This window comes from Dipodomys merriami, unplaced genomic scaffold, assembly GCF_024711535.1.
Source record: "Dipodomys merriami isolate MVZ:Mamm:240054 unplaced genomic scaffold, mDipMer1.0.p SCAF_15, whole genome shotgun sequence".
NCBI classification, from domain to species: domain Eukaryota; kingdom Metazoa; phylum Chordata; class Mammalia; order Rodentia; family Heteromyidae; genus Dipodomys; species Dipodomys merriami.
This window is the reverse complement of record NW_027202826.1, coordinates 4674447-4702012: the sequence shown is the minus strand read 5'-3', so window position 1 is coordinate 4702012 and position 27566 is coordinate 4674447. Positions and strand designations below refer to the sequence as shown.

Below are 27566 nucleotides of genomic sequence, written 5' to 3'. Positions count from 1 at the left end.
TTTTCTGGAGCAATTTCAAAGGCCGTTTGCCCGTGTAAACTGCAGTTTGTCTTTTTGTTTTCAAGTTAACAACGCCTGGCAGCCTCATCTGACCCAAGGCTGGCAGGGGAGTTTTATGTCTCATAAGGCAAAGAGCAAAAGACCCTAACACACCGTGGAGAAGAACACTCGCTCGGCATGACCAGAAACAGACCGGTCTGAACCACTGCATCTGCGTCCCCGGGGTCTCCGAGGATCTAAATTCACCGTGAACGTGCGGTGAGAATGAGAAGGGAGCAGGAGAGCAGAGGAAGCTTTGCGTGGCAGAGGCATGGCAATGCCATAGCAACTGCTCCGTCGGCTCCATGATTTAATTCACTTCCTGCGGTCAGGTTCTTCTCCACGGTCTCTCCTGCACTTCCTGTCGCTGTCACCAAATCAGGTCAGCCTGGATCTGTGAGTCCTCTCCCCTCTCCGGCTGTGTCTATTTCCAGCAGGATGAATGCTCCCCGCTCCATCCCCCTTTGCTCCAGCCCTTCATGTGGTTCCCTTGAAGTGCCTCCTTTTCACTGAGCCTTCCCTGATCAGCCTCCTCCCGCCCTTCGCCCTTCTCCCTCTGCTCGCCCCCGCCCCCAGCCAATGATTAGTGACTCAGTGATCCACAGCCTCCCCAGCTCCCATCTGAGGTCTCAGGGGGAGATAACCCAGGATTTGAACAGATTGCCACAAAGTTGTCCAGGCTTCTCCCCCTCTCTCCTTTTCTGTGCCTCAGCCCTCACACTTTGTTCATCTCTCTCCCAGGACAGCTGCCCCCCAAGAGGCCCTGAGCGAGACCTGGCATGGTCCAGTCTTTCTGTGCATGGGGGGAGACTAAGGCCTGGGGTGCTTGATCACCCAGCGGCTTGGCCAGTGCTTGGCTGAAACAAAAACGTTTACAAGGTGCTGGGCACAGAATCACAGACACTCTGTGCGTGAGGGAGGGGGAGGGGCTCTCCTGGCCAGGCCGAGGGGAAAGAGCAGCTAATGACTCCATTTCACACCCCCCAGGCCAGGTGTGAGGCGAGCTGTGATCACCAGTGATCTCAGCTACCCGGGAGGCCACAGAAGGCAGACCCGCAGGCCAGGCCCCTCCCCTACAAAGCCGCATGACCCTATCTCAAAGCCGGGAGGCTAGAGCTGTGGCTCAAGTGGTTAGAATGCCTGCCCGCACAAGCACCGAGTTCAAACCCAGTGCCTAAACCAAACTCCAAACAGCCAAAGCAAAAATAAAAAACCATCACCAGCAGCAACAAACCAGTTCCGGTGAAAATTCCATCAAACTGGTGAGAAAACCATCCTGTTAAGGAGTGGGCAGGGCTAGTGGGACATGAGTATTTTAGAGTTCTTTCACTCCGCTCTCCTTTCTCCTCACAGGCTGTACAAACAAACAGTGCAGGCCGGAGCCAGGCTGGAGGACAGGCCTGGGAGACTCCCTGACCATGAGTATCAGCGCGCACACTGGAGGATTGCTTGGGGTCCTAATGGGCCTTGACCCACAAAGCAAGACCAGGAATCACTAACAGCCAACCAGGCCAGCTCTCACTCACCGTTTCCTGGTGTGAACGCCAGTGAGTTCACAGACTTGATTCTCCGAAATGCAGCAAGTACAGCTTGTAAAAACAAATGGACCTTTTGTGCTTGAGGCTAACGCTCTGTCACTTGCACCACAGCCCTACTTCTGGCTCTTTGGTCGGTTTTAAATGAAGAGAAGTGTCTCATGGACTTCCTGCCTGGGCTGGCTTTAAACAGTGATCCTCAGAGCTCAGCCTCCTGAGGAGCTGGGATTAAAGTCCTGACTGCAGGCAGGGCCAGTCGATGTGGGAAATTAGAACAAACACCACAAGCATGCGCTTCAGACCAGAGCTGAAACAAAGCACTTAGCCCAAACACCGGAAGCGGATCTAGCTTGTGACACACTCCACACTGTGATTCCCATCTGCAAATCCATCGCTGACAATGCCCAGCCCGCATTGTGCCCCCCACACTGTGTGAGGTTTGGGGTTATCAATAAGAATCTCTCCGTTCAGAGGGGGCACGGACTACACACAAAATGACTTACCAACATGTGTCATGAACACAAGGCCGAAAGGCATTACCAAACCGTGGGCCCAAAGCCAGGAGGACTGAGAGAGGATCGTCCCTGCTGCTGCCTAACTCCGCAGAGCTGCAGGCCCTGGCCCAGCCTGGCAGCGTGCAAGCCTGACACTGCAGCTTGCTCTGCAGCAGGAAAGCCCAGGCTGCTTCTGCTTCCCTTCTAGCCCCTCTCTGGCGGCCGGCCTCCAGGTGGAGGCTGTGGAACAGGTCCCAGGTGCTCTCAAGGGCAAATGACCACCGGCAGGAAGGACTAGGAAGACCTCTCCCCACCCAGGGGACTGCTGGATGTCCTCCTCTCCACCTAAAGACCAGAGCAGGACCCTAGGGACCTGTCCCTAACCCCACATCCCCCCCCCCCCCAGTCCTCCCCACTCTCCCATGAGCCAGCTTCTCGGTGTGGTTTGTTTTTTAAGTTTACATTAGTTATACAGGGAGGGGTTGCACGGCTACATTTCCACACACATTTTCAACACAGTCCACTGATTTCAACCCTGCTGGCTCACTCCCTTCCCCTTCCTAAAACACTTCCAACAGGTCTCCTTGTTCGTTTCCATTGGTATGAAGATTCCCCTCTGGCGGCTTTTCCACGCTGTGTTCTGAAGGCAGATTTCTCCCCTCACACCCCTTTAGCCTTCAGCTTCTTCTTATCCCCGAAAGTAAACTGGAAATTGGGGAAGCCGAGAGTCTGGTGTGCTTCTGCCATCAGTATAATACGGGGGGGCAGGGGGGACATGTAAAAGGGGAAATTAGAAAAAAATACAAAAAAACCCAGCACACAAACGCGAGGCGAGGCTTTTAGGAATGGGGGGGATGCAATCCTGCTTCCGAGGCTCAAGTGCAAGCGTGGCGTGGCCCAAGGGGCCTTTTCTCCCGCCGGGTGTCCGCACCCAAGGCGCCAGGCCTCAGGGGGTCCGGCCGGTGCCAAAGGCTCTGCCGGCGAGGCCTGGCGTCCCACAGCCGGGGAGGAGCGGAGCCCGGCGGCGTGGGCCTCCCCCACACCCCCCGCAGACGCCTGGTACCGGAGACCCCCCCTCAATCGTCGGTCTGGCTAAACCTGGCGCTCCAGCGCTGCGGGGGCCGTGCGTGCGTGCGGCCGGGGAGGGCTGGGAGGTCCTCGGCCGTCGTCAGCCCCGGCCCCGCGTTCCGGAAACCTCCGCGGCTGTCGTTCCCTTCCTCCCCCACCCCGACCCCGCGGGGCGCCCCGCGCAGCCCCGCACCTCCTAACCCGTTATTCACGACGCCCTTCGCCGGCCCCTGCGCGCGGCAGCGCCCCGGTGACCGGGCGGCGGGCCGGGGCCCAGCGTCCCCCTCGGAGGCGCGGCTGGCACCGGAGCGGAGGCGGCGGGGGGCGGCCGGAAGCACCGCGCGCGGCTCCGGCGCCCCTCCGCGGCCCCCGCGGCCCGGGGAAGCGGCCGGACCTGCGCCGCGCGCCGGGTCCCCGCGGCCGCTGGCTTCGGGGCCTGGCCAGGCGAGGCGAAGGCGGGTGGGGCCGCGGCCGGGCGGGATCCGGGCGCGCCGGGCCCGGGAGGGCCGCCGGGGGAAGGGGTGCGGGCGGGAGAAAGTCGGGGCGCCTGCAGGCTGGGGGCTCCGGCGCCCCGGCTCCCCGAGGGTCGGCCCTGGAAGGCACCGGGCCCTGTCAATCAGCAGGGCGGGGCGCGGGCGCGCGCGAGGAAAGCGATCAGCTGCGCCCTGGCGAGGCGGCGGCGCCCCCGAGCTCAGGAGGCCGGGGCGGTGGGCGCAGCGCGGGGGGCGACGGCCACGGCGGCCGCGGCCGCGGGATTGGAAGGCTGCGGGGCGCCGCGCCCGCCAGCCCCGGCTCCTCCCCCCTCCCGCTCCTTCCTCCGCCCTCCTCCCCTCCCCCTCCTCCCCCCTCCGAGCCTCCTCCAAACTCGCCGGGCTCAGCCCCAGCGATCGCTCGCGGCCCGCAGACCCGAGCGACGGGAGGCAGCCGCGCGGCCCGGAGCCGGCCCGGGCCCCCGCCGCCATGGACAGCGACGAGGAGATGGTGGAGGAGGCGGTGGAAGGTACGGGCGGGGCCCGCGGCCCGGGCCCGGCGGGCGATCGGCGGGGTCGGGCCTGCGGCCGCCCGGGTCCCCGGCGCGGGTGGCGGGCGAGGGTCGGGCGGCGCGGTCCGATCGCGGCGGGGTACCGCCCGGAGTGGGGCTCCGCGGGGCTGGGGGTCCCTGGGCCGCTCGGCGGCGCCATCCCGCTTGGCCAGCCCTGCGAGCCCGCCCCGCGCCCTGGCCTCCCCGCGGCGGGGACGGAGGGGGACGCACCGTCCCCCGGCGCCGGTGGTCTCCGAGGAGCCGCCCCCAGCTCCGCGGTGAGACTCTTGGGGCGGCCGCGCCAGGATCGGGGAGAGGCCCGGGGTCCCCACGGCGCGCACGGGGTCGGGGGGGTGGCTGGGGTCGGGGGATCAGGGCTGGGGTCGGAAGGCATGAGATCCCCGAGGCGTGCACGGGGTCGGGGGAGGGGGAGACTGGGGTCGGGGGATCAGGGCCGGGGTCGGAGGGCCGGGGTCTGGGGGCTGGAGACCCCCGCGGCGCGCACGGGGTCGGGCCGGGCACGTGGCTGACGCGGCCGCTCCTCCGGGAAGATGAAGTCATCTCGGGGCATCGAGGGGCTCGAACACGCGTGGCCCCCGGCGGGCCCGGCCCGCGCCGCCCCCTCCCTCGCGGTGCCACGGCCGAGCCGCGGGGCGCCTCCAACTTCGGGGCGCGGGGAGGGCCGCCCCCGCCGCCCGCCCCGCTCCCGGGAGTTTCTCCGCCTCTTGTTTTTCTTTTCTTCCTGTGTTTTGCTCGTTGCGCAGCCCGAGGCGGCGGCGCCGCGCTGCCACCGGCTGTGCGCTGCCCCGGGCGCGGGGGTTCGGTAGCGGTAGCGCGCGGGAAGTCCCGTCGGCCCGCCCGGTAGCGCTCGGTGGCCGCGTGGTCCGCTAGTCAGCGTCCCGGTGGACCGTCCTGGTGATTTCTACAGACAAGGTCCCGCAACGCCAGAGGCCAGTGGAGTGGCCGCGGCCGGGGCGCCCGGGGGTGCGGGGCCGGGACGCACGGGGGTGCGGGGCCGGGGCGCACGGGGGCCCAGGGTGCCGCTCGTGTTTTCACGAGCACACGTGTTTCACGAGCACACGGCCGGGAGATGTGGGAACGCTGGAAGGCACGGGTCACTCAGAAACTGCAGTTCTTCATTCACTTCAAAACCAACTTAAAGGGGGGTCGCTTTTTGGTGGTGGTTGTTGATGTTAACTTTAGAACCCCCCCCCCCCCATGGTGAACTCAGAGCCAGAGCCCCAAAGGCCCTTCTTGAGCTTGTTCACAGGAATCCTTTACGTTGAAAAGCTTCTGACTTCTTGAACCTCCCCATCAGGAAGGAAAAAAAAATGCTTTTCTCAGCTGGTTAGCCTTGGCCCTCAGACGTTTGCTTTTTCTTGTAAAAAACTTAACACGGCTCCTTCATGACAGGCTGTGGACTGCAGATGAAACCACCCGCTCTGTGACTTAGAAGTCAGGGCCTGGATGTATGTGGTCCTCGGGTTAGGCCGTGGCTCCGGCCCCCGTCCATGGTCTTTCCCCAGGGCTTGGCAGAGTGTGAGCAGGTGCTTTACAGATGTGTCCAATTGGGGCCAGGCTCTTCCTGCTAATCCTAGCTCCCCGAGAGGCTGAGATCTGAAGATCCAGGTTCAAAGCCAGCCCCAGAAGGAAACTCCATGACACTCTTACCTCCAGTAAACCACCAAAAATCTGGAAGTAGCTCAAGTGGTAGAGTGCCAGCCCTGAGTGAAAAAGCTCAGGGACAGCATCCAGGCCCTGAGTTGAAGACCCAGTGTTAGTGTGTGTGTGTGTGTGTGTGTGCGCGCACGCACATACACACACACACACAGAAGAAAGAAAAAAGAAATGAATCCATGTTGGTTCTGAGACTATCCATTGGGATTGGCACAGGAAGTCTCTTGGGGATGCCGTTTTATAGGATCAGTTTGCACATCAGTGCCCTAAATCATTGGAGCAAAAGGGACATCATTAATAACTGTGCTGGGACAAGTTGCTGAAGTCTGGAATGTCCGAGACACAGGGTCACTCAGCCGTACCCCTCAGGAAACAATTGGAGTAATTTTTATTCATTTTAGTTTTTGTGTGTGTTTCTCTTGCACTGCTGAGAACCAAACTTAGAGCTTCACCCTTGCTAGGCAGGTGTTCTACTCCTAGACCCCCAGCCCTAAAGCAGCCTTTAAGCTTTCAAAATTCTTGGGTTGGCGGCGTGGCTCAGTTGGTGGAGCACCAGTGGGCAAAAGCGGCAGTTACTGAGTTGAAATTCTGGTCTCTGACCTAAAAAAAAAAAACAGTTCTTAGAAAAGCCAGTAGGGTCGTATATACCTGTAATTCCAGTTTCCTGAGTGGCTGATATAAGAGGATTGCTTGAGCCCTGGAGGCCTATCAGACTTGAACAATGCCTGAAGACAACACCCACAGGCCCTTCTCCAGCCGCCCTGGGCCCTGGGCCTCCCCCCCACAAGGTGGACCGGTGTGAGCACGTGCCACCTCTTCCCAGAGAAACTAGTCTGAGTAACTCAGTGTTTTAAATGCCATCTCCCAACCTCTCTCTAGAAACTTCAGCCTTGCTTTCAGGGTTCCAGTGTTCTGCTTTGCCCTTGTGTAGCTCTTTTGTTTGTTTGGTTTTTGGTCCATTGTGGGGCTTGAGCTCATGGCCTGGGACATTGCCCCTGAGCTTTTCTGCTCAAGGGGAGTGCTCTCTCCCGTTGAACCATAGCACCACTTCCAGTTTGCTGGTGGTTAACCAGACCTTCCTACCTAGCCAGGCCTTGAACCCTGGTCCTCAGATCTCAGCCTCCTGAGTAGCTAGGATGACAGGTGTGAGCCATAGGCACCAGCAGTGGTGTGGCTCTTCTGCGCTGAGTGCTTCTGAGATGTTACCCATTCCGCTTTGGGAGATGAACATTATGATCGTCCTGATTCTGCAGAGAAATTAAGCTCGGATCCTAGGACGCTTCCTGAGGAGGGTAACGGGTAACAGCCTTTCCAGAGCCCCCGCCCCGGCCCCACAACCAAACTTTCTGCCTACATTTGTTTTTTTGATGAGTCAGGAAAGTGTGGGAATTGAAGAGTCACCACATGGAGACGGCCGGCAAACCACCTCAGCCCCCTGGGGCCCAGTGTGTGTCAGAAAAACGGTCTGGGAAAAGAGGATTGATTCCAGCCTCTCTCCATGTGCATTGCCAGTACACGCTGGAGAAGGAGTTGGTGTCATCTGGGCTGGAGCGGAAGCGTCTGCTACATCACCTGCACCTTGGATTTCTCTGTCCGGGTGGAACTGCACCCCGGTGAAAGCAGACGGGGGGGGGGGGGGGGGGGGGGGCAGGAGCAGGGACAAGCAGGAGGAAGCTCCTGCTGCCTGTGTGCCCCCCTGCCCGCCCCCTGCTGGGGAGCAGCAGGCGCTGGGGAGCAGCAGGGCCTGGAAACTCCAGCTGAGCGCTGGGTGCAGGCCCTGAGGTTGCTTCTGCCATCCTCTCACTGTTGAGCCAATGTCGGAACTCTCGATCCTCTTGAGTAAGCCGGGATTACAAGTGGGAGCTACTGCCCCCAGCCTCTGTGGTGGCTAACAACCACAGCAAAACAAAAACAAACGCTCATCAGCTTAGAGCAGGGTTGTTTATGTTTAGCTTCCCAATATTGCTCCTTAAGAGTCCCTGGAAACAAGACTATGTAATGCTGCACCCGTCTCCTCCCATAGACAGAGAGAGAGTGGGGGGGGGGGGGAAAGGGGGGCCTGTCTGACGTCATTTCAAGTACGCCTCCCGCCTCTAAAGGAGTGAAGGGCCAGAAGGAAGTAACAAGTCCTGACGGCCTCGGGAGGCCGCTGGACGCCGGTTCCCAGCGGGGGTGGCTCAGAGGTAGGTTGAGAAAGGACCTTTGTGAGTGAAGACCCAAAGTACATCCAGAAAATTCTTTCAGGACTCAACTGAAGAAGTGTGGCTGGGGAAAAGGAGCAGGAGGATGGGTTGCCGTCCTGAGGATGAGCATGGAGGTGAGCGGGGTGGGCCAGGGGCCAAACCCCAGAGCTCTGTGCAGCTGTGCAATGCACAGATATCAGGGCAGACCAGGAAAACAACAACAAAATCCAGAATGGCCTGCAAGCCGCAGGAGACACAGAGAAAATGTATCAGCACCTCAGAGCAAGAGACCAGCCAAAAACAAGCCACTAAGTATCCCCCTGCCTGCCCCCCAAAAGAGTGAGGATCTTTTCATTAGCAACCCCCCCCATCCTGGCCTGCCTGTCTCTAATACTCAGCCCTGCTGCTTCCCCAGGGCAGACGCGTTCCTGGGTTCCAGGGGCATGAAGACTATGGCCCTCCTAACTAATCATTGAGCTCTTGCAAAGAATTGCCCTGAAAAGATCCAATTCCACTTGTCGTGAATGATCCACACGGCAGACAAGCCTGGGCATTGATAAGCCCGCCTCGTCTTAGTGTTATTCTGCTTTGTTTTGTCCTAGCAGTGATCCAGTCCCTGGGAGGCCCTCAGCAGCCTGGCCCTGATTATAAAAGGGGGGACACTCGTTCCAAAGTAATTCCGGGGAGTTTTAGAAAAACAAGCTTTCCCTCCGCTGGGTAGAAAATCATCTTTAGAGGAATGGAAGAGCAGAGCTGGGAGTCGTTCCTTTGGCGTTTCCTTCCTCTGGCTGCTCAGCCGGGTGGAGCTGTGGGCAGCAGGCCTGCCAGCCCTCGGGGCTCTGCTGTTTGAGAGGCGGGGACTGGCCTGGGGACCGGCCGGCCGACCAGGCCGCGGGCTGACCAGGCTTGGACAGCCTGACCTCAATCCGAGCAAGGACTAAGGTTTCTCTCCCCAGTTGTAACTGGGGAGAGGCAGGATGTGCTGGGAACTTCGTTTTGAAAGCAGTACCGTGAAAGTTATCTTGGCCACAAGTCCTTTGCCTCATCCCCAGGGGCCTGGCAGTGCCAGTGTTCGGTGGCGTCTGCTGGAGGGGGGGGGGGCTTTTCTGTTGAGAAGTGGCTGGTGGGAGCTGGGGTCGGGTCCTCCTGCGATGGCCAGGAAGTTGAACGTAGATAGCCGGAACCGCTTCTCCCAGGCCAGACCCAAATCACTGCCCAAACTGTTCTTCATCTGCAGGTCAATTTCCCTCGCCATTAAATTGACTATTACCATCATGGGAAAAAAAAAATCACACGATCTTCTTATTGTCCAAACAGCATTGTAACAAGAATCCTAGAGAAGAGGGAGGGCTAGGGATGTGGCTGGAGTGGTAGAGCAAGCTTAGCAAGACCCTGAGTTCAAGGCCCTGGTACATCACATAGAAGCGGGAGGGAGGGAGGCAGGCAGGCAGGCAGGCAGGGGAATTGCCCTGGGAATAGTAGTCCAATCACTTTTCTTCTCTTTCCTGCTTTTACTTGACTTAGAAAGTCTCGTGGTTATAATTTAGTTGGAGGTGGAGGGTTTGCATCATTGTTTAGATCGTAAGCAGTTTGTTACTGCTTGGAACACTACTCGGTGCTATTGCATATTCGGGATGGAAGTCTTGATCAATCCTAATCTCAAATTCTAGTGCTTTTCAGGGAACACATCCTGCGGATGCAAAGGAAACAAAACAAGCCCAGAGGAGTTTTTCTGTAGTCTAACCGACTTCCTAGTTCTCACAAGCAGCCCTCGAACCTCCCCAGTGTCAGGGGAGGGTCAAAGGCCCCATGTCTTGTGAGAAATGACTTCATCTTGAAGTGGGTCTCTGCCTTTCTCTCTTTAAGAAGAGAAGCCAAGTGTCAGAACTCCCTCTGTTGCCCTACTGGAAAAGGCAGTAGGACCTCAATCCCCCATTGGGCAGAGTTGAAACTGTGTGTGTGTGTGTGTGTGTGTGTGTGTGTGTGTGTGTGTGTGTGTGTGCGTGCGCGCGCATCTCAGTGTGTGTAAGTGCCAGTGTTTGAACCCAGGGACCTCACGCTCTTGCTTGGATTTGTCCATTACAGCTGGCACTCTACCACTTAGGTCACACTTCCAGCTCAAGACTTTTGTTAGGGTCAGTGCCTTTGCTGTGAGACGCGGCGCCTTTGTTGTCACTGTCTCTGAGTGGCCATGCTGAGTGTCCCTTCAGAGTTTATTCCTAAATAGGGCAGGGCAGAGGGCAGGTGGGATGGATTGACATGAAAGTTTGTGTTCACAGTTACCATATTTCTCCAATCAAAAGTAGAATAACAAACTTAACTGGGGTTTTGTGTTGTTGTTTTGCCAGTCCTGGGGCTTGAACGCAGGGCCTGGGCACTATCCCTGAACTTCTCTTTGCTCAAGGCTAGCACTCTACCACTTGAGCCACAGCGCCACTTCCAGCTTTTTCTATTTGTGTGGTACTTAGGAATCGAACCCAGAGCTTCATGCACGCTAGGCAAGCACTCCACCACTAAACCACATCCCCAGGCCCAAACTTTTAAGTCTGAAATAAATGAACTTTTTACCATGATGAAAGCATTTCAAGATATTAGTAAATTCTCATCTGAGACTAACTTGATTATTCTGATATTTATACCTAAGTCAAAGGTAGGACACTAAATTCATAGGAATGCAAATAGATAAATTTAATTTGTTCCTAACAACACTTCATAAACAAAAGCTTTTAGCTATACAGAGATATAATGGTTTTCCTGAAAAGAAAGGAAATTGAATCTACTTCAGTAACAGAATTATCATCACTAGATATTCAGACAATAATTCTCCAAATTATTTCCTATGACTGTGTCATCAAACTATATCATGTGCCATTGGTTTTGGTAGGAAAAGAAAACCAAAGCCTAGTTCCTACCTTCTATTAATTTCTTGGCCCTTGTAGAAAAGGCTCATTTTGCAATGAATTACTGTACCTATTGTGGTCTATTTAAGAAGTCATGTATTCTAAATAATCCACTGTATACAGGGTCAGAGATAATAATTACGCATTATATTTCCTTACTTCTACTTTATGTTTCTGTAATCAATAAGAAAGATTTTAAAAAGTATCTTAATTCCTTTTTTTTTTTGGTTGGTTGTTGGGCTTAAACTCTGGGCCTGGGCGCTGTCCCTCAGCTCTTCAGCTCAAGGTGAGCGCTCTACCACTTGAGCTACAGCGCCACTTCTGAGTATCTTAATTCTTTATGAGACTACTTACCATCTCTTCTAAGGGGTAATATTCTTGGAATTTCTTTTATTTTGTGGAACCCAGATCCTGATGCAAAGCAAGCACACTACCATTCCCAGCCAAATATCATTTATGTTTGTGTGCGTGTGTATGTGCATGCATGTACACGTGTGTCTACCAGGGCTTAAACTCAGGGTCTCTTACTCAGTTTACTTGCTTATGGATGGTGCTTTACCACTTGAGCCCTACCTCCAGTCTGAGATTTTGCTGGCTAATTGGAGCTGGAGTCTTGCAGGCTTTTCACCTAGGCTGACTTTGAAACATAGTCTTCCTGGTCTAACCTCCTTAGTATCTAGGATTACAGATATGAACTGCCACCCCCACCCCAATTCTGGCAATTGAAGTCAGGGCTCTGAGCTTGCTTGGCAGATGCTCTACTATGGCGCCATACCTCCACCCAGTATTATTCTTTCGTCCTGTTAAGAGAAATCATTTTAAGGCATTAAAGTGTTCCTGGGCTGCGTGATCTGTGCTTTCTCTCATGTCTCTGCACCACCTGAAAACACGTTTTGGTGTTTAGTGTCCCTGCATTGCATACTAGTTAACCTGAAAACATGTTTTGGTGTTTAGTGTCCCTGTATTGCATACTAGTTAATGTTTTCATTTTCCTCTTCAGTCACAACCCACGTTGTTAGCCCAGACAAAAGCCAGTAGACCAACTAACTCCTGCCTTTATTTCTGGCTACAGCTACCACTCCAACTCCCCTGGAGGATTGGGGAGACACTGGTGCCGTGGCTCCTGGGGCTTCTGGAAGGCAGAGGTAGCCATGGGAAGGGGCGCCTTGCGATCGGTGGGCCCACCTCAGCTGAGGCTGGAATCACCATCTAAAAGAGAAGCCCTCTGCCACCCACTTTCTAAACGCGACTTGTGAGGTAGAGCAGTGAGGCAAAGATGACACTGAAGCTCAGAAGGACTTCCAGTCCGCAGGTGAATGAGTGTCGGAGTCCCTCTGACCCTCAGCATCTGCGTTTAATATGTAAGGGCAGGACTGCAGACAGGACACCAGCTGTCCACCCCACTGCAGAAAAATACCCAAGAAAACCAGGCGCTGGTGGCTCACGCCTGTAATCCTAGCTACTCAGGAAGCTGAGACCCAGGACAGAAAAGTCCCTGAGCTCCATCTCCTAAACACTCATTAAAAAGCCAGGCTGGACACAGAAACGGAGGGACCGAGGTGAACAGATACAGCCGTGGGGCTCTCTAGACACCGTGTGGAAAGTGAACTGTACAGTGTGTGGGTGGGGAGCGGAAAGAAAAGCCGGGAGAGAGCGAAGAATGGGGTGACACTGTCCATAAAGAAATGTACCCATTGTCTGACTGACGCACGTGTAACTTCTCTGTACATTACCTTTATAGTAACAATAAAAAATACAAATACAAAAGCCAGGTTGGAGGCACTGCTGAACCCTTTCTGGCTTTCTTCCTTTGCGACAAATCTTATTTTATCAGGATTAAACCCAGCAAACTTACCCTTTTATCCCAGAACGCCCTCTCATACCTCTCCATAGCTGACTGGAGTCCACGAGTTGTATCTCAGCATAAACCCTGAAATACGGGGCTTCTGCGACGTGCTGTGAGCCCTCTGGCTTTACCCTGCTTTACCTTTCTCTATTTTGGAACAGTTCTTTGCTTTTAGTACAAAATCTTATTTATGGACTGGAGGCAGTGAGCAAATAAATGAAGAAAATAATTTTTTAACCTATTTATGTGCAAAGTCATTTTTCTTTCTTTTTTTTTTCCTTTTTAAGACTAACATTAAACTTTATTAAAAAGCCAGACAACACAGATGAAAGGCCCTGAGCTCATCCGCTGGGGAAAGCACCACAAAGCACCAAATCGAGTTAGAGGCTGGGAGGCCACAGCACATCCTTTTGGCAAGTCTGTTGGAATAGAACAATCTAGAACATTTAGTGATGGCTGCTGGCCCCGGTTGAGCAGAGAGCAGGAAATGGGGCCGGGCAGGTGAGGGTGGCTAATGAGAACGTCAGCCCTCCAGGTTGCCTTTCTCAGATGGCGTAGCAAAACCACTTTTTACACCAATTCCTGCTTACTGCTTCATTTGTATGCGAACACACACACACACACACACACACACACACACACACACACACACACACACACGTGCATGCGCTCCTGAACTCAGGGCCTGCACATTTATCCTGAGCTTTTTCGCTCAAGGCCGGTGCTCTACCACAGCTCTGCTCTCAGCATTTTGGTTGTTAATTGGAGACAACCGTCTGCAGTTTCCTGCCCTTGTTGGCTTCAAACCACAATCCTCAGATCTCAGCTTCCTGAGTAGCTAGGATGACAGGCGTGAGCCGCCAGTGCCCAGCTTGGTGCTTGGAGGAGGCCTTTACATGGTTCTCCAGCTTTGGTCCTTACATGAGTGTAACTAACGGGATGTCGGTTACCGGACAGGGCTGGCTAAAATAATCACACTTCCAAAAGATCTTGGGTGGAACAATTTTAGTACACGCAAGAAGAAAGCGGAAGGAAGAGGACATACGCCAAGAGCCAAGCTCTTTACATGGTAACTGGACAGTGACCGTTTAGGATCGGAAAGGGAAACTGGCGTGTCACTATTTGGTCATTCTAGACCCAGGAGAGAAGATGCATGCGTGTCGGTTGTGCTCATTTTGTAAGGCCAGAATGAGAGAGGAGAATGGAGCAGACAGACCACCGTGTCAATACACCATCGGGCAGATACTAGAATCTGTGGAAATGAGCTCCCCGCTCCGGGAGGGTCTTGCGTGGACTGCTTGGCTTTACTAACTCTGCCGTGGGGTGAGAGCCACCGAGTGTGACAGCTAGAGAGCTCTGGCTATTGAAGAAAGAAGGAAGACTCTGAGGAATCCAGGCACAGGTTGACTGACGCCCAGCACAAGCGTTCTTTCCAGGAGGTGGGCTCCAGGGAGCACTGTGCTGGGAGTCCCACGATGTCCTGGGTTACGTGGGGTCTAGACAGATGGGACGGTGGAGTGTCAGTAACTTCTGGAAACAGCTGTGCCGCGTCATCCCTCCACGTGTCGGCTGGGGCGGGGGTCCTGGCGGCGGATGAGGCAGGGGCTGTGATTTGGGGGGGGCTGCAGATCCGCAGGACGCTGTGGGTCCCCTCGAGCTGTCCCACTGCACCCAGCTCGGGGCGCGCTTCCTCTCACGCGTCACCGTGTGGGGAAGTATCTGGTCACCAGGCGACACTGTCGGTAATTCCTGAAAACGACTCGACCCCAGGTAAATGCATGCGGTGTCCAATCCCGACACACTGCCGGACGTTGAGTCCACGCTCCACCCGTGACAATCCCACAGTGCGGGGAAAGTGAAGGCCGTGCCAGCGGGCAGCACGGCCGGGGGCCTGGGGGGCGAGGCCCGGGCTCAGCGCTGCCTTTGTCCCCTCTTCCCAGGACAACTGGACGAGGACGGATTGCCGCACGGGCCCTGCACAGTCACCTACTCCTCCACGGACAGGTTCGAAGGCCACTTCGTCCACGGGGAGAAGAACGGACGCGGCAAGTTCTTCTTCTTCGACGGCAGGTAGTGCTCCGCTCCCACCGCTTCTGCCTCATTTGGGCGTGTCCTGCTAGCTCGCGGAAAGGGATGACGCACACAAAAGTCACACTCGTAATGCCAGCAGGTGGGGCAGCCTGGGCAGGAGGATCTCCAGTGGAGGCTAGCCTGAGCCACATAGTGAGACTCTGTCCCTCCAAAACACAAAAGCAAACAACTAACACTCAGCACCAGACTGTCATTGAGCTTTGTTTTTATTTACTAATTTACTTTGCAGTGCTGCAGATCAAACCCCAGGGCCTTGTGTGTACGAGGCAAAGACTACCAGAGTTCCAACTCCAGCCTGGAAAAAGTTGTTGGGGTGTGTGTGTGCACACACTGATCCTGAGGCTTGAACTCCAGGTCTGGGCACTGTCCCTGAGCTGTTTTTGCTCAAGGCTAGCACGCTACCACTTGAGTCACAGCTCCACGTCTTGGTGAATTACTGCAAATTGGTCCCACAACCTTTTCTGCCTTGGCTGGCTTTGAACTGAGATCCTCAGATCTCAGCCTCCCGAGTGGCTAGAATTACAGGCGTGAGCAACCAGAGCCTGGCTTGTTTCAGTGATTAATTCCAACCTTCCCCCCCCCCCCCCCCCGCCCTGCCCGCCTCTCCAGGGTGACGCGTCTGGAGGAGCACAGCTCTGTGTCCGTCCCTTCCATGCTCACACTGGGTCTGGTGAGCTGTGAGCAAGGGGATGAGGTCAGTCCCCACGCCTGCCATTCCTCACACTGGGGGCACCAGGCCCGGCCCCCAGGGTCCCGCCTGTGCCCCTGCCAGCCAGCAGTCCCCGGGGTCCTGGGAACCCCTCCTCGGGTTTGCTTCCTTGCCTGAGCAGCCACAGCACTGATGCGATGCCTCTGGAGAGTTCTAGAAGAGGCTCGGCGGGCCATGTCCCACAGGAGCTGGCCGGCACCACTGACCCTGAGCCGTCACACCCTGCTTTGGTGTGTGCCGCAGACTTCCGAGCAGGCAGGACTTCCAGCCGGCGGGGCTGAGAGACCTCAAGAGGCCTCCGTCTCCAGATGCAGGCAGGGCGGGGTGCAGGCAGGACCCCTCCAGAGAGAGGCGGTGCGCTGACCCACGCCACACAAGAGGCGGGCAGACAGTTCACTGGGCACGGCCAGCTCCAAGATGGCGCCGCAGGGGACAGGACGAGTCAGCAACTGTAGACCAAACCAACACACGCGTGCATGCGCGCACACGCATGTCCAGCACGCCACATGCGCACGCACACACATGTATTCACATGTCCAGCACACCACATGCGCACACACATGTATTCACATGTCCAGCACACCACATGCGCGCACACACATGTATTCACATGTCCAGCACACCACATGCGCACACACACATGTATTCACATGTCCAGCACGCCACCACGGTGTCTCAGTCAGTGTAGCTGCTGTAACGGACCCATCAGTGTGTTTTCAGTGCTTATTTTGGGAGTGTGGGAGTCAGGGAAGTCCAGGAGCACAGTGCTGGAGGTCTGTGGATGGCCGCGTGTGGTGTGTGGATGGCGGTGTGTGTGGATGGCGGTGTGTGGTGTGTGAATGGTGGGTAGTTGGCAGGTGTGTGGTAAGTGGTGTGTGGTGTGTGAATGGTGTGTGGATGGCGGGTGTGTGGTGTGTGAATGGTGTGTGGATGGCGGGTGTGTGGTGTGTGGATGGCGGGTGTGTGGTGTGTGGATGGCGGGTGTGTGGTGTGTGGATGGTGGTGTGTGGTGTGTGAATGGTGTGTGGATGGTGGGTGTGGTGTGTGAATGGTATGTGGATGGCGGTGTGTGGTGTGTGAATGGTGTGTGGATGGTGGGTGTGGTGTGTGTGGTGTGTGGATGGCGGTGTGTGGTGTGTGAATGGTGTGTGGTGTGTGAATGGTGTGTGGATGGCGGTGTGTGGTGTGTGAATGGTGTGTGAATGGTGTGTGGTGTGTGAATGGTGTGTGGATGATGGGTTTGGTGTGTGAATGGTGTGTGGATGGCAGTGTGTGGTGTGTGAATGGTGTGTGAATGGTGTGTGGTGTGTGAATGGTGTGTGGATGGTGGTGTATGGTGTGTGAATGGTGTGTGGATGGCGGGTGTGTGGTGTGTGAATGGTGTGTGGATGGCGGGTGTGTGGTGTGCGGATGGCGGGTGTGTGGTGTGTGGATGGCGGTGTGTGGTGTGTGAATGGTGTGTGGATGGTGGGTGTGGTGTGTGAATGGTGTGTGGATGGCGGGTGTGTGGTAAGTGGTGTGTGGTGTGTGAATGGTGTGTGGATGGTGGGTGTGTGGTGTGTGAATGGTGTGTGGATGGTGTGTGGTGTGTGTGAATGGTGTGTGGTGTGTGGTGTGTGAATGGTGTGTGGTGTGTGGATGGCGGGTGTGTGGTAAGTGGTGTGTGGTGTGTGAATGGTGTGTGGATGGTGGGTGTGTGGTGTGTGAATGGTGTGTGGATGGTGTGTGGTGTGTGTGAATGGTGTGTGGTGTGTGGTGTGTGAATGGTGTGTGGTGTGTGGATGGTGGGTGTGGTGTGTGAATGGTGTGTGGATGGCGGGTGTGTGGTGTGTGAATGGTGTGTGGATGGCGGGTGTGTGGTGTGTGAATGGTGTGTGGTGTGTGGTGTGTGAATGGTGTGTGGATGGCGGTGTGTGGTGTGTGAATGGTGTGTGGATGGCGGTGTGTGGTGTGTGAATGGTGTGTGGATGGTGTGTGGATGATGTGTGAATGGTGTGTGGTGTGTGGATGGCGGTGTGTGGTATGTGAATGGTGTGTGAATGGTGTGTGAATGGTGTGTGAATGGTGTGTGGTGTGTGAATGGTGTGTGGATGGTGTGTGGATGGCAGGTGTGTGGTGTGTGAATGGTGTGTGGATGGTGGGTGTGGTGTGTGGATGGTGGGTGTGGTGTGTGAATGGTGTGTGGATGGCGGTGTGTGGTGTGTGGTGTGTGAATGGTGTGTGGTGTGTGAATGGTGTGTGGATGGCAGGTGTGTGGTGTGTGGTTGGTGTGTGGATGGTGTGTGAATGGTGTGTGGATGGTGTGTGTGGTGGGTGTGGTGTGTGGTGTGTGGATGGCGGGTATGTGGTGTGTGTGGTGTATGGTGTGTGAATGGTGTGGTGTGTGAATGGTGTGTGGATGGCGGTGTGTGGTGTGTGAATGGTGTGTGGATGGCGGTGTGTGGTGTGTGAATGGTGTGTGGTGTGTGGTGTGTGAATGGTGTGTGGATGGTGGGTGTGGTGTGTGAATGGTGTGTGGATGGCGGTGTGTGGGGTGTGAATGTCTCTTAGGTGTTTCACTTTTTCGAGTTTTTTCAGTTTGGTTTAATCCTAGAGCAAAACTGAATTTCACTTATTCTCCTTTGAGCAAGCATCTTTCTGTGACTTGGGGTCTACATAGTTAAGAGGAAATATATGCTGACGCTCGCATCTCTAACAGATGGGTTGAGCTGTGTGCTGCTTGAGTTTGTAATATTTTAAGAGAAAATATATATTGTCATAAAAATATTTTCAAAAACAGTTTGAACACTGAGAATCAGGCTAGAGATGGGGATTTAAAGTTGAATTGTGATTCCTTTTCAAGCTTTCCTCTCGGAAGGAAGGAAATGCAATTATACCCTAGACAAAAGCATTCCTCAGCCATGAGAAAAGCAGCACCGAGTAACTCTTGTGTAGGTGGATACTGACATGACTTTTTGACTGAAAATGCAGTAGTATATGAGTAAATTGCAGTGCATTCGTAAAATATTTAGTGTATTTACGATATGTTTAGCAATTGTAAAATTTCTCCATTTCTTTGTAAGTTAGATTTCTTAGTTTAATTTATTACTGGAAACTTAACTCTATAAAAGCTCTATTAAGGGGCTGGGAAGGTGGCTCAGTGGTAGAGCGCTTGCCTCACATGCATGAGGCCCTGGGTTCGATTCCTCAGCACCACAGAAGCAGAAAAAGCCGGAAGTGGCGCTGTGGCTCAAGTGGTAGAGCGCTAGCTTTGATCTGAAGAGCTGAGGGACAGCACCCAGGGCCAGAGTTCAAGCCCCATGCAAAAAAAAAAAAAAAAAAGTTCTAGTAAAGCAGGTTAAATTGGCCAGTGCATGTAGTACAGAGGAAAATAGTTAATTAAAATTGATGTTTAGCCGGGCGCCAGTGGCTCACGCCTGTCATCCTAGCTACTCAGGAGTCTGAGATCTGAGGATTGCGGTTCAAAGACAGTAAGCCACCAGAAAACCAGAAGTGGCACTGTGGCTCAAATGGCAGAGCGCTTGCCTTAAGCTGAAGAGCTGGGACAGCGCCCAGGCCCAGAGTTCAAGCCCAACTGACCAAAAAAAAAAAAAAAAGTTTAAATTTCCTCTACATTTTCCAGTTGTTTGATTTAGATGCTGAGGCCAGAAAAATCAACCACTGAAAGACCATTTTTGTAATTTCTTAAGCTGCTAAAGAATATTGAAAAGGACTTTAGGAAAACAATGGATTTGATGATGGTGATCACAATGGTGTGATCACGATAGTGATGGTGATTATGGTGATGGTGGTGGATGATGGTGGTGGTGGTGATGGTGGGTGGTGGTGATGATGGTGGTGATGGTGGTGATGATGGTGGTGATGGTGGTGGTGATGGTGGTGATGGTGGTAGTAATGGTGATGGTGGTGGTGATGGTGATGATGGTGGTAGTGATGGTGGTGGTGATGGTGATGGTGCTGATGATGATGATGGTGATGGTGGTGATGGTGGTGGTGATGATGGTGATGGTGATAATGGTGATAGTGATGGTGGTGGTGATGGTGATGGTGGTAATGGTGGTGATGGTGATGGTGGTAATGGTGGTGATGGTGATGGTGGTAATGGTAATGGTGATGGTGGTGATGATGGTGATGGTAGTGATGGTGATGATGGTGATAGTGATGGTGGTAGTGATGGTGGTGGTGGTGATGGTGGTGATGGTGATGGTAATGGTGATGGTGGTGGTGATGGTGGTAATGGTGGTGGTGATGGTGGTGGTAATGGTGATGGTGGTGGTGATGGTGATGGTGGTAATGGTGATGGTGATGGTGGTGGTGATGGTGATGGTGGTAATGGTGGTGATGTTGATGGTGGTGGGTGTGGTGATGGTGGTAATGGTGGTGATGGTGGTGATGGTGGTGATGGTGGTGGTGATGGTGGTAGTGATGGTGGTGGTGATGGTGATGATGGTGATAGTGATGGTGGTGGTGATGGTGATGATGGTGATAGTGATGGTGGTGGTGATGGTAGTGGTGGTGATGGTGGTGATGGTAATGGTGATGGTGGTGATGGTGATGGTGGTGGTAATGGTGGTGATGGTGGTGGTAATGGTGATGGTGGTGGTAATGGTGGTGATGGTGGTGGTAATGGTGATGGTGGTGGTAATGGTGGTGGTGGTGATGGTGATGGTGGTGATGGTGGTGGTCATGGTGATGGTGGTGGTAATGGTGATGGTGGTCATGGTGATGATGGTGGTAATGGTGATGGTGGTAATGGTGATGATGGTGGTAATGGTGATGGTAGTAATAGTGATGATGGTGGTAATGGTGATGGTGGTCATGGTGATGATGGTGGTGGTGATGAGGAGGAGAAAGCATGAGCTCCCATTTAAACCTCACCTGGGGGCATAGCTCCACTGGCAGAGCACTTGTCTCCCAAGTTTAGCATCCAATACTACTTTCAAATTTTGTTTGGCCAGTCCTGGGGTTTGACCTCAGGACCTGGGCACTGTCCCTGAGGTTTTGCTCAAGGTGAGCACTGTACCACTTGAGCCACAGCTCCACTTCTGGCTTTTTCTGTGTATATGGTACTGAGGAATCGAACCCAGAGCTTCATGCATGCTAGGCAAGCGCTCTACCACAAAGCCGCCTTCCCAGCCCGTATTTTTAAAATAAAAGAAAAAGAAAAAGAAGGTAGGCTTGCCGGGATCCACAAATAAAAATCCAAGACACCAGTTCAGATGGAATTTCGAATAAGCAGCGGAAGCCTTAGGATCGCTGCGTGCTGTGTGTGATGGGTTTAGCCCAGACGTGGCTGTGTTGAGTCTCTTCTGACGCGCTCCCTCTCCCTCTGCCTCTCACAGCACCCTGGAGGGCTTCTACGTGGACGACGCCCTGCAGGGCCAGGGCATCTATACCTACGAGGACGGGGGTGTGCTGCAGGGCTCCTACGTGGACGGGGAGCTGAACGGCCCGGCGCAGGAGTGTGACCCCGACGGCAGGCTCATCTTCAAAGGGCAGTACAAGGATAACGTGCGCCACGGCGTGTGCTGGATCTTCTTCCCGGTAAGCGCGCTGTGCAGAGGAGCAGTGCCTGAGCCGGCATCCTTGCTGCTCAGGAGGCTGAGCTCTGAGGGTCACGGTTCACAGCCAGGCCGGGCAGGAAAGTCCGTGAGGCTCTTCTCTCCAATTAACCACTCAGAAAACCAGAAGTGGTGCTGTGGATCAGGTGGTAGAGTGCTCCCCTTGAGCTGAAGAGCTGAAGGACGGTGCCCAGGCCCTGAGTTCAAGCCCCATGGCCAACATAAAGATATAGCTATAGATATAGATAATTAATTAATAATAATGATAGCAAAATGTGTTCTCTGTGCTACAGCCTGGGAAACTGTGCAGCCTGAGAGCCCGTCGCTGAAGCAGGATGTGCAGGGCGCGCCCCCCTCATCATTTACTACTGATTTACACTGTCGGTCTCATGGCTGCTATTATTTACACTCATTTTGAAAAAAAGAAAACAATATGATTTTATCATGATTGAGACAAGTCAGATGTACTGTGAAAGGAAAGAAAAAAAAACAGCAGCAGGAAGACATGGCCTTTAATTCCTTCAGCCTAGAAAATGAGATGGAGACGTGGCAACGGTTATTAATAATTTTATTATTTAGTTCTCATAGGAAAGATTGTATCCAGCCGCTCCCAAACTGTACTGCACCACTGTTTGTTGATCTTGCCATCTAAATTGATTCTCATCCTTGCATTGAGTATGGTCTCCGTGGGCAGCCAAGAGCCATAAGGAGGAGACATGGGGGGGGGGTCCCAATGGAGGGGCTTGTTGTGTTACTGCAGGGCCCGGTAGGAAGCCACAGGGACCAGCTCCCTGCAGAGAGGGGAGCTGGGGCAGCAGTCTGTGGGTGCTGCTGGTCCTCAGGACTCAGGAGAGGGTGAGCAAAAAATAAGGCAGAGTAACTGGAGCAACCCTGATCTTGTGAACGCTCACCAGCCTGAGTAAAGGCGTCAGCGGGTAGCAGCCTGTCTCTCGTCTAAGTCCCGAATGCTCCACTCTCCACCAGGGGGAGCGAGAGAGCAGAAGGCTTTATGGCCTGGGAATCAGGAAAGGTAAATGCAGTGATCCCCTCCCGTGGCTCTCCTCAGACTGCGAGGAGGCGAAGTTTATAATAAAAAAAAAAAAAAATCATAATTCGTTTTGGAAGTAAGGCCCTGGAAGACAGCCTATGTTAACTTCACAGAGCGCTGTTATTGTCACACTGTAGCGCGCAGGTAGGAGGGAGAGGCTCTTGCACTAGAGATGAACGTGTAGAATATTTTCCGGGTGCAGAATATTTGGGGTTCTCCCGGCAGGACGGAGGCAGCCTCGTGGGAGAGGTCAACGAGGACGGGGAGATGACGGGGGAGAAGATAGCCTACGTGTACCCCGACGAGAGGACGGCGCTCTACGGCAAGTTCATCGACGGAGAGATGATCGAAGGACAGCTGGCCACCCTCCTGTCCACGGAAGAGGGGAGGCCGCACTTCGAACTGACGCCTGGAGGTAAGCTGGAGCCGCCGCCGCCGCCGCTGCCGCCGCCGCCCGGCCAGGGAGAGGCTCCCATGGTGTACACCTGCTTAGTGTGTTGCGCCTGGCCACACAGCTGACCAGCTGGCCCCCAGGGCCCGGCCTGAGGCTTCGGTCAGTTTCCATCTGCTGTGAGTGTTAACCTTAGTGACAGGGCCTAGGCTGAAGGCCCAGGGGTGATTTGGGGCAAGAATTTTTCAGGGTGCATCTGATGTGTCTGCATAAGCAGATTCCTGTGATGTCTTTCCCTCCTTCCCTCCCTCCCTTCCTTCCTTCCTTCCTTTCTGTCATGGGGTTTGAACTCTGGGCCTGAGCACCGTCCCTCAGCTCTTCAGCTCAAAGCGAGTGCTCTACTGCTTGAGCCACAGCGCCACTTCTGGTTTTCTGGTGGTTTATTGGAGATAAGAGTCTCACGGACTTTCCTGCCTGGGCTGGCTTTGAACCGTGATCCTCAGATCTCAGCCTCCTGAGTAGCTAGGATGACAGGCGTGAGCCACCGGCTCCCAGCTCCTGTGGTGCCTCATAAAGCCTCACAGTAGAATTACCATTCGCTCTTTAGAGCAGATCATGTGGCTGAGCTCCACGTGAGACAGAGCCATGGTGTGTCCGAGGGAGAGTCTGCAGAGTCCCGTCACAAGGACGTAGATGGGAAATTACCACGCAGGGAGGAGCCAGGACGCGGTTGGTGTTGGTAACTCGATGCATTTTAAATGGCTGCCTCTCCAGAACGCTGACACCAGAACACAAAGCAAGGGAACTCTCCAGAGGTGCACCGACCGCAGCAGGGGTTGCGCATGCTCTGTGACGGGAGCGGTCAGTGAACACAGCGGCCACGCACAACATGCCGCCTGGAGACGTTGTCTTCTGGGTGTAAAAGTCACCTGGCTGAAGAAAGCCAGGAAAATGCACAGTAGAAAAACCAGGATTGCGTGCGTGGAGTGCCACCGCCTAAGAAAGCTCTCCAGATTAGTCCAATTTCTGGCAAAGCCTGGATGCGTGGATTTCTGGCCCAGGGTGGGTTATGAAGAGAAGTTAATAAATCTAGGCCTTAGCAAACCTAAATTACACTCGTCTAACTCGAATAGGGAGAAGATTTTTCAAAGCAAAGTTCTCCAAAAATGCGAAATCATTCATTTACGTGTAGCTCCAACTTGGATAGCCTTAAATGTCTTTTTTTTTTTTTTATATATAGTAAGTTAAAAATTGAAGAGGGCCAAATGCAGGGTGGGATTCTAGATCGGGTCCTGAGGCAGGCCACGGAGAAGCTGGCTACGGTTTCGCTCAGTGACATGGCCGTGCTGGTTTCCTCGTCTTGGCAGAAGCACCGCGTAGCGAAAGACGTTGCGTGAGGAGCGGTGTCTCCCCTGGGTCTCTGCCGGCCGTCTGGTGCGGCGTTGTCACCTGGAGTTGGCACTCATAGGACACTGATGATGAAACTTTCAGTGTAAGGGAGGAGATAGGTGTTCGGAGAATTCCACACAGCCCTGGGGGTCAGGACCAGGGATGTAGCTCAGCGGTCGAGTGCTGGCCCAGGAGACACGAGGTATGAGGGTTGGCACCGTGAGAACGGGAGAGTTGGGTTTAAGAAACAAGTGAGTGTCGTTTTCTCTTTTGAACTAATTCCCTGTTGTTGGTCGTCTCCTGGCCCGTTGCTGCTGTGCTCCCGGATCTGCTCTAAACCCTTCCTCCGCCTGCTCCTGCTGTGGGAGCCTCTGCCTCTCCCCAGACGTCTGTCTGACTTTGGCCAAAGCAGGTGAACGTCCCTGCGTGGGGGGGGGGGCCTCGGGTCAGCACATCTTGCCAGCGGCCTGGCTGCCACCTCCTGCCTGACTCCCAGCAGAATCCCAGACAGCGCCTGCTACCCCACACAGCCTCAACTTCTGCCCATTTCTGGGTTCCTCATGGTTCCTTACTCTTCTGTCTCCTGTATGAGCAATTCCCTGACTTAAATCCCCTCTTCAAAATATTTAAATGGGCTGGGTATCAGTGGCCCACACCTACAATCCTAGCTACTCAGGAGCCTGAGATCTGAGGACCAAGGTTCAAAGCCATCCCAGGCAGGAAAGTCTGTGGGACTCTTATCTTGAATTAACCACCAAAAAGCTGGATGTGGAGCTGTGGCTCAAGTGGAAAAACATCAGCCTTGAGCAAAAAAGCTCAGGGACAGCACCTAGGTCCTGAGTTCAAGACCCATGACCAGCATGAAAAAAAATATATATGTACTAAAAGGTCAGGTTTCTAGACATGGATTGGTTTGGATTGTTTTCTAATTTATAGTTTGAAGTATTATTTTTGGTTTGGGTTGTACCAAAAAAAGGATGGAAGGAAGGAAGAAAGGAAGGAAGGAAGGAAGGCAGGCAGGTCTGGTAACTATGGGTAACCACTAAAGAATTGCATAATGGGATTATTAGTGATAATAATTGACTTTGCAGGAGTAAGCTCTTCAGTTCCCGATCCTGTTTCTCTCCTGATGGGCTCTCGGGACACCCCGTGTCTTCATTATACTAGAGGAGGGTTTGGGGGGGCTAAAGGCAATCCCAGGAGAGCCGCAGGCCTTAGTTTCTGGAATACATTTCTGGTTAGGTTCTGAACTACCGTCTCAGAAGTGAAATGACTTTGCTAGGCTTTATTAGAGTGCTGTCCTCCTTGATTCTGGCGAGGTTGAAGCCAGCTGCCAGGGCTCTGGTGTTAGATTTTGCAGATGATCTGGTATGAAGAAAATCACAAAGAAACAGAACTATTTTCCAATTTGGTCTGACCAAAGAAATTTGAACATGCCATAGCAAACCATTTTCATGATTTAAAAAACATTTCAGGCTGGGCACCGGTGGCTCACACCTGTCATCATAGCTACTCAGGAGGCTGAGATCTGAGGATCGAGGTTCAAAGCCAGCCTGAGCAGGAAAGTCTGTGAGACTCTTATCTCCAATAAACTACTCAGAAAACCAGAAGTGGCGCTGTGGCTCAAGTGGTAGAGCACTTGCCTTGATCTGAAGAGCTGAGGAACAGCGCCAGGACCAGAGTTCAAGCCCCATGACCAACCAAAAACACAGACCATTTCAAGCAGTGTTTAAGTTGCTTGCATGAAGATTTCAAAGCAAACAGGAACTGATCACCTCCCCCTAAGGTGGGATGTGCAGGGGTAGGAGGTTTAGGAGCAGGCAGGAGTGAGTCTGAGACTTAGCTGCTCCGTCCTGGCTTGGTGTTTTCCTAGTCCTCTGCCCTTGGACAAACTGCCTAATTCTTTTGAGGCTCCTCTCCTCATCTGACAAACATGGGGTTAATACCTACCTCACAGGGCTGGTGTGAGGAGTGGGTGGATACTGTGGTGGAAGCTCCTTGTACAAGGCCAGCCGTGTGCACCTGTGAGCACTCAATAAAGGTCAGTTTCCATTCCAAAAAGAAAAAAGCAGATAGGGATTTTAAGAGATGTATCTGGTGGTTGTGGGTTGTTTTGAAAATGACAGTGGAGGGGGACACTGATGATGAGCACCTCTTCCCCAACTCGCTGTCCTCCCTGGGATGAGGGGAACAACATCGGTAGTTGATTAGCTCTTCCTGTCCTGGGGGCAGAGAAGGGTCCCGCTCACTGACATTCAGTTTGTTTTTAGGTTCTGTGTACCACTTTGATAAGTCGACTTCATCCTGCATCTCCACCAATGCTCTTCTTCCAGACCCTTACGAATCGGAGAGGTAAGGCTTTCCTTCCCGCCTTGCTTGCGGGTGTCCTGAGGTTAGAAGCCCCATGGTGGGAGCTCAGCGCCCGTGGCTTCCCGCTCAGCGCCGGCCCTTCCTGGGAAGCGTCCTTTTCCCTTGCAAATCCTCCAGATAACTACTTGGGTATGGTGAGGCTGGGCGCTTTGCTCCCTCCCGTTTGGATGGGGTGCTCGTGGCAGGGGAGGGCAGGGGTGGTGGCCCCTTGTAAAGCCCAGATCCTCTCATGAGTTCGTCATGCGGTGAGAGCTCTAGACTAGGGAAAGCCAGGTGCTGGTAGCTCACACCTGCAATCCTAGTGTATTCAGGAGGCTGAGATCTTGAGGATCGAGGCCCGAAACCAGCCGAGGAAGGAAGAAAGGTCTGAGAGACTCATCTCTAATTAACCACAAAAGCCAGAAGTGGAGTTGTGGCTCAAATGGTAGAGCACTAGCCTTGACACAAAAAGCTTAGGGACAGCACCCAGGCTCTTGGTTCAAGCCCTGGTACCTGCACCAAAGTAAATAAATAAATAAAATGCTTGAGGTGAGAGGCACCGGGTCAGGCAGCTGTGACCCCCCCCGGGGCTATTCCCTAGGGTTCTGATGCCTCTGTTGGTGCTGACAGCCGCGCGGCCCTCTGGGGGGCACCACACCCTCCTGAAGTGTGCCCTGCACCCCAGGAACACCTCCTTTTCTCCTAAGCCCAATTCACAGGGCTTGGACTCTATCCATTCTGAGGAAACAGGACTTTAGATACAAACAATGAGAAGTAAGAAAGCATTCCACTTCACACAGACGAGGCCTGGCTCTAGAAGCGCACTCAGAAGGTCGAGTTCTATTTCCGCTTCTTGCCTTATGTAGGAGACGCTTTCTAGACGCTTGTTCTCTAGCCCTGCATGCATGAAGGGGCTTTCCCTAAGACCCCCAGATCCTCTCCCTCAGACCCGTCTGCTTCTAAGTAAAGACCCCACCTCAGGTTGCTTTTCTCTTTGCCTGCTCACGCAGGGCTGCGCACAGTGTCACGGGCAGGAAAACAGACAGCCGGAGGCTGTGGCCCTACTACAAAGTGGGGAGGGTTGGGGCTCTGCATTCACCCCAAAACATAACAGCGCTGAAAGCGTAGGTGCCACTCTTGTCTGTTTTTATGGTGACGGTCCTGCCTCCTGTCAGCTGTTTCTGGAGCTCAGTAGGTTCAGCCAGACCTTTGCCAGGGATCCGTGAGGCCCAGCTGGACGGGGCTGGACCCCAGGCCTCAAGTTG

The 27566-nt window shown here is 54.0% G+C and overlaps 1 protein-coding gene across 2 annotated transcripts in view; it reads left to right on the top strand.

Moving 5' to 3' along the window:
* The first annotated feature begins 3994 nt into the window (after nt 1-3994).
* The window catches only part of Setd7 (SET domain containing 7, histone lysine methyltransferase), a 32048-nt gene continuing 8476 nt past the window's right edge, over nt 3995-27566 (top strand). For both annotated transcript variants that reach the window (XM_070022113.1, XM_070022114.1), the window contains exons 1-5: nt 3995-4136; nt 14704-14833; nt 20906-21107; nt 22398-22587; nt 26223-26304. In XM_070022113.1, the coding sequence (XP_069878214.1) occupies nt 4097-4136; nt 14704-14833; nt 20906-21107; nt 22398-22587; nt 26223-26304 (644 nt within the window). In that variant the 5' untranslated portion in view covers nt 3995-4096. The remainder of the gene's footprint in view (nt 4137-14703; nt 14834-20905; nt 21108-22397; nt 22588-26222; nt 26305-27566) is intronic.